Source organism: Mercurialis annua, linkage group LG7, assembly GCF_937616625.2.
Source record: "Mercurialis annua linkage group LG7, ddMerAnnu1.2, whole genome shotgun sequence".
Taxonomy (NCBI): domain Eukaryota; kingdom Viridiplantae; phylum Streptophyta; class Magnoliopsida; order Malpighiales; family Euphorbiaceae; genus Mercurialis; species Mercurialis annua.
The window spans coordinates 43181487-43191835 of record NC_065576.1 but is presented as its reverse complement, the minus strand read 5'-3'; the positions used below and the strand labels follow the sequence as shown (position 1 = coordinate 43191835).

Sequence of the window (10349 nt, the reverse complement as noted above, 5' to 3'; positions counted from 1 at the left end):
CGCCGAATCCCTTAAGATTCGGTGATATGCTAATAAAGACCGAATCCTTGGAGATTCGTAGATATGCCAACAAAGACCGAATCCCACATGATCCGCCCAAAACACGTCAGGTCCGAGATTCGGGTAATCGACTAAGAATGGAAGTATTGTCCTATTCGGACACAAACACTATATATGGAAGGATAAGTTCTACTTTAGGAAGATAAGACTATTTAGGAAGACGTTCCTAAATAGGACTCTTATCAGATTAAGGTAGATCACGGCAAATCAGGAGAATCCCTATGATATTGCCGAATCCCTACAAAGTAGGATTCACCTGCCTAATACAACTCTACTAGGTATATTCGACTACTATAAAAGGAACACGAGGTATGCCTAGAATCACAATTCATTCATATACACAAAACGCTGCTCAAAGCTCTAAACTGACTTTAGCATCGGAGAGTTAATCGGACAACCACCGTCCGGTTAGCTTCTACCTTGTTTTGCAGGTCTTACTCACCGGTTCAGAAGACAGACTCCATCAATTATCAATAATTTTTATTTTATCTTTTTTAACATAAACTTTTAGCATGTAATTAACTTTTCTTGGCTAGTAATTATAATACTAATTTAATATCTTTATTAATAAAAAAATAGACATTGTAATTTTTTTCTTATGAATAAAATATTAATTAATTAATAAAGATAAAACCTTTTATAGTCGTATCAAGAAGACTTTTGGAAATTTAACTTTTATTTATTTTTTGATTTAATATTATACAATTATTTTTATTTCAATAAATATAATATTTTAATACAGAAACATTATATTTATTTACTAAGAAATTGAAAAGTTTAACTTTTGTTTTTGTTTTTGAGAGAGGAGTTTAAATTTTTAGATTCGCCTAATCCATTCTCATTCATGAATATTTATAGACTTTGATAACTAAATACTAGCTATTATCATAATTAAGAGAAATTTATATAAAAAAAACCTCCCTTTTTAGATTTATTTGCACTTAACATCTCAATTTTAAAAATTTATTTTTCTACCTCATTTTTCTGTTGTTTTTAGTTCAGTTGAACTCTCAACTCAATTTAACTTATTAGCATATCTACTACCTCCATACAAAACAGTATTTCTTATTTTTTTCTTTTCTTCCTTTTCTTTTTTTTCTTTTCTTTCCCTCTTCTTCTTCTTTTTCTTCTTTTTCTTTTTTTGAGTTTTTCCTTACGTTTGTTTATTTCAATGAAATTTCTAAACAAATTCCATCTAAATTTTCTCTAATTTATCTAATATATTCGATCTATAACACAAACAACTAAAGATCTGAAATAAATGAGGAATCAACGATGAAAAAATCAGTTCGTCTCAAAGAATTTGAAGCAATGAAATATTCCGCCATCGCCATTAGTGATCTTCTTTTTTCAGAATTTTCTTCTTTTTTTTCTTCTTCTTCCTCTTTCTATATCGTTTTAAATTATTTTAGCATCGTTTTCTGGTAATTTTTTCAATTTTTTCTGAAAAAATTGTTATTTTCTTTATTAATGATGTTTTGACATGGTTTTTGAAAACGTTTTTTAAATTAATTTTAGAAACCGTTTGAAACTGTTTTTTAGAAACTGTCTGAAACCTTTGCAAATTGTTTGGAACTGTTATTTCGAAATTGTTATTTTTGGGATTGTTTGAAAGTGTTTTTAGAAACTGTTTTAGACTGTTTTAAACCTTTGTAAACTGTTTGAAATTGTTATTTTTAAGACTGTTTGAAAGTGTTTTTAGAAACCATTTTAAACTATTTGAACCTTTGTAAACCGTTTGAAACTGTTTTTTAACCATTTTTGGAACCTTTTCCACATAGTTTGAAAATGCTATTTTTGAAACTGTTTGAAAGTGTTTTTAGAAACCGTTTTAAACTGTTTGAAACTTTTATAAACCGTTTAAAACTGTTTTAAACCATTTTAAATTGTTTGAAACTTTTTGTAGACAGTTTAAAACTGTTTGTTTGAAACCGTTTGAAACTGTTATTTTTAAGAATTGTTTCAAACTATTTTTTGAAAGTTTTATAAACTGTTTGAAACCTTTATAAAATATTAGAAACTGTTTGAAATTGTTTTTAATTAAAAGTTGTAAATTGTGATTTTAAAAATTGTTTAAAAGTATTTGGAATCTTTAAAAACCGTTTTATAACCTTTGTAAACCATATGAATATGTTTGAAACCCTAGTAAACTGTTTGAAACTATTTTACAAACATTTCTTTTAAATAGTTGCAAAACTATGTTTATGAAACCTTTTGAAACTATTTGAAACCGTTTGAACTGTTTTTAATAAATTTATAATTAGAAAAAATAATAGTTTATAGTGTTCATTTGTTTTGGAAAAATTTATGATCATTAAAAATTAATAATAAACATAATAAAACTGTAAAATAATTTTGCAGTTTTTCAAGAAATTTGGATCTAATTATGAATAACTTGTTTACGATTTGATAAAAAAGGCAATAATTGAAACAATTTGAAAATATATTTAAAAATAATTTCTGAAATTGTTTATCAATGAGGATCTTAAAAAATATAATGAGTTAGAAAGTTTTTTTGGAGAAGAAGATATTTGTTATAAAAGAAAATATGTGGAGTAAAATCTAGGTATAAAAATAAAATGGACAGAGTAAAAAAGTAATACAGTGACACGCTAGGGTACAAAAGTAAAGTCAATAAATAAGAGTTATAAAATACTAATATTTTCTCTAATTAAATATTCTCCTAATTTTCCCCCATAATTAAAGCAACAAAACTCCAAAATTCACTTTAGTGAAACTTAAAGAATCTTGATTAAAACGTCTTTAAATATAGATAGATTTGGAGATCGTGGATTAAAACCCTACATCTGTGGCTAATATCTAACAAACAACAATTCTAGTACAGTAGAGCCTTTAATAATTAATATTCAATAAAATAACAATTATAATAATTAATAAAAAATTGAGTCAACCAAATTCGTTTCACATCGCATAATTAATAATTTTATTATTTAATAATTAATAAAATTTAAAGTATATTTTATAGGTATATTAATTATTAGAGATTTTTCTATTGAAATATATAACAATTGATGATTTAGTTGGGGTAACACTGACCTTAATTCATAAGGTGAAAGCTGAAATATCATCAAATTATGATTTTCTTGTTCGTTTGAAAAATTTCAAGAAAAATTATTAGATGAATGAGTAAAAACAAGTGAAGCATCTCTAAAATAAAAAGATATTAAAAATTATTTTACTTTATGAATACTATTTTTTGATAGTTATTTTTCAATATCAAGTTTATATTATTTTTGAACTGAATACAAACATTTTTTTTAAATTGAGTGACTGTAAAGTGTATTTAGTTAGTTTTTTAAAATATAATATTAACATTAGGTCTAAAAATATAAATACTTTAAAATATATTTTTTATTTTTAATAATTTTTTATACAAATTCAATAAATTAATAATTTTAATAGTTAATAGTAATTTTTTGATCCACCATGTATATTAATTATTAGAGGATTGTCCGTAATTGAATGCTATTGGAAAAATAAGAGAACATGAAAAGAAAAACGGCGTTTTTCAAAATTTGCATAAGAAAGGCAATAAACCACTGCATAAATCACGGTCATGTAAGAATAAAAAGTAAAAGTCCAATGACACGATTCAATTCCATTCAATTCAAATCAAATATAAATCTCCAACTCGAACACCATTAACACATTCCTTGCTCCCCCTCTCTGTTTTCTCAAAACAATTAGAGAAAAATGGAGACGAAGAACACCACCACCAAATTAAAATGTTGTATTCTCCTAACTATTTTCACCATTTTCCACACTTCAAATTCACATTCCTTCGACTACGCCGACGCATTAACGAAAAGCCTCCTCTACTTCGAATCACAAAGGTCCGGCCACTTACCCTACAATCAACGAGTCACTTGGCGCGATCATTCCGGCCTAACCGATGGCCTAGAACAAGGAGTTAGTATAGTTCACGATGAACTGGACTAGCGCTTATATTATTTGAATTACAACTCGTTCTGTAACTCAATTTTTAATCTACTTTTGTTTGGTGCACAGGTGGACTTAGTCGGAGGATACTACGACGCCGGCGACCATGTTAAATTTGGATTACCAATGGCGTTCACTATAACAACGCTGTCATGGGGAGTTATTGAGTATCGAGATCAGATCGAACGCGCCGGCGAATTAGAACACGCATTAGAAGCTATTAAATGGGGCACTGACTATTTCATCAAAGCTCATACTAGCCCCAATGTGCTATGGGCAGAGGTATAGTTAACCATTAATTTAATCCGAATAATTAAATTTTGTTAAATTAATTTTGAGATTCAAATTTTTAAAATGTTTTCGAGTGATCATCAGGTCGGCGACGGTGATACAGATCATTACTGCTGGCAACGGCCGGAGGATATGACGACGTCACGGCAAGCTTATAAGATTGATGAAAATAATCCCGGGTCGGATCTTGCCGGAGAGACGGCCGCTGCTATGGCTGCGGCTTCTATTGTGTTTAGGAAAACTAACCCGCATTATGCTCACCTACTGTTGCACCATGCTCAGCAGGTAAAACTAGAACCTTAAAATTTAGTCAAATTTGAGTCAATAAATTAGATATTGTGGGGTACTTTTTCTCTACTTAGTCCACTAAAATGTCATTATTATATTAATTAGTGACGTAATTAGAGGGAGCTTTTGCTTTTGATTGATTGATTGATTAACGTTGGACTCTAATTTAAACTAGTTAGAGAATGTTAATTAACTATTTTGAAATGTCAATTTCTTTTTTAGATTTAAATATTTTTTAAGAAACTGAATTTATTAGTATTAATTTTATAAATGATGGTTAATTATGATTAAGGAAATAAAATAAAAAATGTTGAAATTTAATGAAGTATAATATTACTCCCTCTACTCTGTAATATTTATCGTCTTATCTTGACATGTGGATTAAGAAAATAATAACAATGTCAAAATTTATAACTGTTTTTAATAAATTAATCATATTCTTTTGAACTTCTTGATTTAATTATTGATTTTTTGTTGGATAAATTAGTGTTGATTTTTTTATTTATATTATTGCACTCTTTCAATAAATTAATAAGCGTTAATTTGAAAAAAATTAATAAATATTATTTTGATATTACGGATTCGATGGAGTAATATCTTACAATAATAATAATTTTAAAAAAAATTAGGGAGAAAATAGCAGTTCGAACTTAAATTCATGAGAGTAGTATGTCGTAGTAAGTAATCATAATATTTATTCATAAACCAACTTTATAAAATTTGTGTAATTTATTTAAAGTAAACCCAACATATAAAAGGTGACATATTTTTAGAATATTTGTTGTAGTGGGTTTAGTTTACTAATAGCACTTATTATGATTGATTATGTTTTGGTGTATAGTTGTTTGAATTTGGAGACAAACATAGAGGGAAATATGATGCAAGTATAAGTGTGGTGAAAAACTACTATTCGTCGGTGAGTGGGTTCATGGATGAGTTGCTGTGGGGAGCTTTGTGGCTATACAAAGCCACCGACAATGAGGAGTATTTGAAGTATGTAATTAGCCATGCTCATTGTTTTGGTGGCACCGGTTGGGCCATCACTGAGTTTAGCTGGGATGTTAAATATGCTGGCCTTCAAATTTTGGTTTCTCAGGTAATTTTAATTTCTCCCTCTTTCCATTGCCTATTTGTTTTTTTACTATAATTTTTTTTAACAGAGTTTTTTTTTTTACTATAATTAATCACTTAATGATGTATATAGTCTTGGCCACTGGCCGGTTTGAACCTAAAATCGAACTGGTACTAGTCACAGCTAGAATCGGCTTAAAATCTAGTTAAATTTGGTCAGGAGTCGAGTGCTAAACTTTAATGGTAAGCATTCGCCTGGTTCGATTAAACCGATACAAAACTGAATTAACTTATGGACCGAGTGCTCAAAACCGCACCGGCCAATTAAAAAACCTTAACGGAAAACCGAACAGACTGAATAAAAAAATCAAAACCGAATAAATATGATGTAATTTGCTTGGTTCGGTCATAACTGACAAAAATACAAGTAACATCAAATAATTAGAAAAATGATAAAAAAAATTGGTCGGTTTGATTAATTTTGACTATCCAAATCTCAAACTGATTCGATAATCAAAAATCAATTTCTTTTCTCAAACCAAACTGACCATACCAAAACTTATAATATGACCTAATCGAACCAAAAATCATCGGGTTTGGTTGGTTAATGTAGTCAATTAATATTTTTGATCACCCCAACAAAACGGTTCTAGGTCGATTTTATGTTTTGAAACCGAAACCAGTGATTATGATATGCTTAGGACCGCCTCATTAATAAAAATATCTCAAACTTTTATTATTTATTTTGAATTGTTAAAAATTAAAAATTGATATTGAAAAGTACTAAAATTTAAAATTGGTTTTGTAGTCATAAAATATTTTAAAACTTTTTGATTTTATTTACAATTTACCATTTTATTTTACCACTATTGTTAGTCTCCCAAATCTTTATTGGATTTGCCTTTTACAAAGAATTCAAATATGGGATGATAGTATTGGTTAAACTTTAATTAACTTATGCTTTTCTTTTCTTTTATTTCTTACATATGAAAAGGTTATAACATGGAGACTTGAGTGTGACCAAATTAAGGAATATGCAATACTACTACACTTCTAATCTCTAGGTCAGTGAAAAGAAAGCTGAGATGATCCCGAAGCATAAAAGCATGTGCTACTGATATTTCGCGTGTCGGTTCTACACACAAACTAAAAAAGTTTGTATTATATGATGCAATATTATATAATTAATAAATCTATGACATTATAATATTTTAAATATATAACTATTAAACAAAATATTGTTACTTTTGTCAAAAAAATAATACTACTAATATTTACACCATAGTTAGAAAACTAGCAAGAACCATGGCTATGCAAATGATATGAACAATTTTATTCTTTTGATAATAAATAGGAAAAAACTGCTTATAGGAAAAAATAAAATCAACAACTTTAATAAAATATTATCCAACATTAATATTATTTGAATTATGTTTCATTGATATTATTAAATTTTTTAAGATAAACTAAGTGGGTTATATAGTAATACTTTCATGGACTATATTATGGTTTAAGCAGTATATATATTAGCATTGGAGGTGGGACCTTGTTTCTGAGTAAACTAATGGGTCCCAATAACAAAACTAATTGAATGGACAGATCTCTTTATTACATTAATGGTTTTATGGGGTGTAGTCTGTTGGTTAAGAAACAATTACACGAGCAGTTTGTTGTTTATTAACTACAGTATAGACCCACATTTCATTACCTGCTTTTGCTACTCTGCTGCCCCACTTTATTTCAGTTCAATATTGTTATCTTCTTTTTTTCAATTTCTCATAGGAAAGTGGTTAAGAAGTTAGATAGGATCGGCCTGACCGGTTTAATCTGAAATCGAAAGGTGATTCAGTTCGAAAGTAAAAAAGACGTAAAAATCAATCAGACCGAATTTAATCGATCTTTTGACTAGTCCGATTAGTGGTTCGGCCACTGATGCGTATGAAACAAAACTCGAACCTTGATTTTTAAAATAAAATTATAAACCTATGTTTTGAGAGTGAATAAGACAGATGAGGGCACATGCAAAGAAAGTTAGCATGCATCACTAAAATGTGGTAACTAGAGTCATTGTTTGGCTTTTAATGGATAGATATTGTATTATAGTTATTTATGAGCTCATTTTAGGGTTTTTATTTGTTTCTTTTTCCTTGCCTTTCATGTTCAATAACTGCCTACATCACATAATTTAACTACTTTCTGCACCTTTTATTATTATTATCAATACTCAATAGTCTATGAACTATATCAAGTGTCACCGGGTACATTCAACTAGCAAATTAATTCAGCAATTATTTTAAACTCATCCTAGTGGTAATCAAATCAATTGTTGAGTTTAAATTCGAACTACTCAAATCAATTAGCGAGTCAAATTTGAGTATAAAGTTACTTGAGTCGATTGTTGAGTCGAGTTCAAGCATCCCAACATGCTCGCAAGTCGAATGAAATTATAATTAATTTACTTTTGTTACTCTTTCTAACTATATATTTATATATATTGAATACTACTTTTACTTTTATATTAAAATATAATTTTTAAATATTTATACATTTATTTGACTCGAGTTAAACTTGATTCTTAATTATTTTACCGAATTCAAACTCCTACAAAAAAAATAATCATTCAAATTGCGGTCAATTTTCGAATTGTATACTTGAGCCAAGTTTAAATTCGATAATTTTTCCACTTGATACACTCTTAAAATACGCAATAAAAATGGGTCAGTTTGTTATATTTATAATAAAGAAATATAAATCCTATCTAAATATACGATCGTGTGAAAGATCGAACTTGAAATCTTCATATATTTGCATAAGACTAATCCTCCACTCTCTCAATTGACAATTTCTATCTTATAAATTTGTTTAATTGCAGTTGCTAATGGATGCAAAGCACAAGGAGCATACTCAAATACTAAAACAATACCAATCAAAAGCTGAATACTACATTTGTTCATGCCTTAACAAAAACAATGGTACCAATAATGTGGACCGTACTCCGGCCGGACTTTTACACATCCGGCAATGGAATAACATGCAGTACGTATCAACCGCCGCGTTTCTTCTTACTATATACTCCGATTTCCTCCGTGGCTCGAATCAAAAGCTCGAGTGTCATGGAGGATCAGTTGATCATGAAGAAATGCTCAACTTTGCGAAGTCACAAGTTGATTACATCTTAGGTGCAAATCCAATGAACATGAGTTATTTAGTGGGTTATGGTCCAAAATACCCTTCAAAAGTGCACCATAGAGGAGCATCAATTGTGTCATATAGGGAGAATAAAGGGTTTATTGGGTGCACACAAGGGTATGATAATTGGTATAGTAAGGAAGAGCAAAACCCAAATGTTTTAGTTGGGGCATTGGTAGGAGGACCAGATTGTCATGATAACTTCAGGGACCAAAGAGATAATTATATGCAGACTGAGGCTTGTACTTATAATACAGCACCATTAGTGGGGATTTTTGCAAAGTTTTCGGAAATGGAGGACCAAAAAGAAAGAAGTAAGACTTTGGTTGCTTCTTATTAGAAGAAGTAAATAGCATATGAAAATTGGAATACAGAAGAAGAAATTTGTTATACATGATGGTTTGGGTGACTGAATAGGTACACTAAGGGTGTTCAAAGTTACCTAAATTTCTATATTTTTTCTTTTTTGGTATAATGTAATATAAAGTATAAAAGTCCAATTTAATTGTCCTAATTAGCAACAATTGGAAATTACTACATTTTTAATGGTTTTTTTTCTTGTAAATTGTGATATAAGGTAAAATTGTAGTGTTTGGTTGAAACGAATTTCACCAAATTTTGTAGAATTTATTAGTAAATGAATATAATTGTATTTAAATAGTTAGTAACTCTGTATATTTTATTTGTACAAAATTTATGATATATCTATATCAAATGAATTTATTTACAAATAAGATGAATTATAGAGTAGAAGTGAATTGAACCAAGGTGTAAGAGTATAAATGTTGTATTTCTTTAGGGTTAATGTAAAAATAAAACACAAATTTTACATGTTTTTTCATTTTAATCATGCAGTTTAAATTTCGTTATTTTCATACACAAACTATCATTTTTTTCTAAATTTATATACGGCGCTGAGTTGACACTAATTCATAGGTTTAAAGTAACCTCCACCTCAGGGACTAATAGAATCGTGACACCTCAGCACCGTGTATGAATTTGAAAGAAGGTGATAGTTTGTACATGAAAATGACAAAATTAAAATTACAGAATTAAAATGGAAAGATATATAAAATTTGTAATTTTATTTTAATATTATCTCTTCTTTTTAAAATAGACATGCAAAACAATTTAAAGTGAGTGATTCACTAAACTATAAGAGATAATGAGAATGTGATTATTATTTTCAGTGAGGCTCGTTCCTCTTATTCTCCTGAATTGTTTATGTCAATCAAACTTTAGTCAAACATATTTAAAAGATAAATGAAATTAAAATAAATAATGAATAATATAATAATAATTAACTAATATAATATGTATTTGTATTAAAAAAAATGAAGTTCTTATATTATTTTTATAGTTTTTCTACTATTATATCTATTAAATCATCAAAGAATTATTTAGTCACACTTTCTTTAAATATATCTAATATTATATATTAATAGTAAATATAATAGTTAAATTGATTCTTACTATCATTATCCACTATT

The 10349-nt window shown here is 28.3% G+C and overlaps 1 protein-coding gene across 1 annotated transcript; it reads left to right on the top strand.

The window, feature by feature from the left end:
• The first annotated feature begins 3663 nt into the window (after positions 1–3663).
• Positions 3664–9405, top strand: LOC126654642 (endoglucanase 11). The gene is made up of 5 exons (XM_050348572.2): positions 3664–3990; positions 4090–4302; positions 4396–4596; positions 5441–5695; positions 8543–9405. The coding sequence occupies exons 1-5, from the start codon at positions 3775–3777 to the stop codon at positions 9197–9199; spliced, it is 1542 nt and encodes a 513-aa protein (XP_050204529.1). The 5' UTR covers positions 3664–3774; the 3' UTR covers positions 9200–9405.
• Positions 9406–10349: the final 944 nt, after the last annotated feature.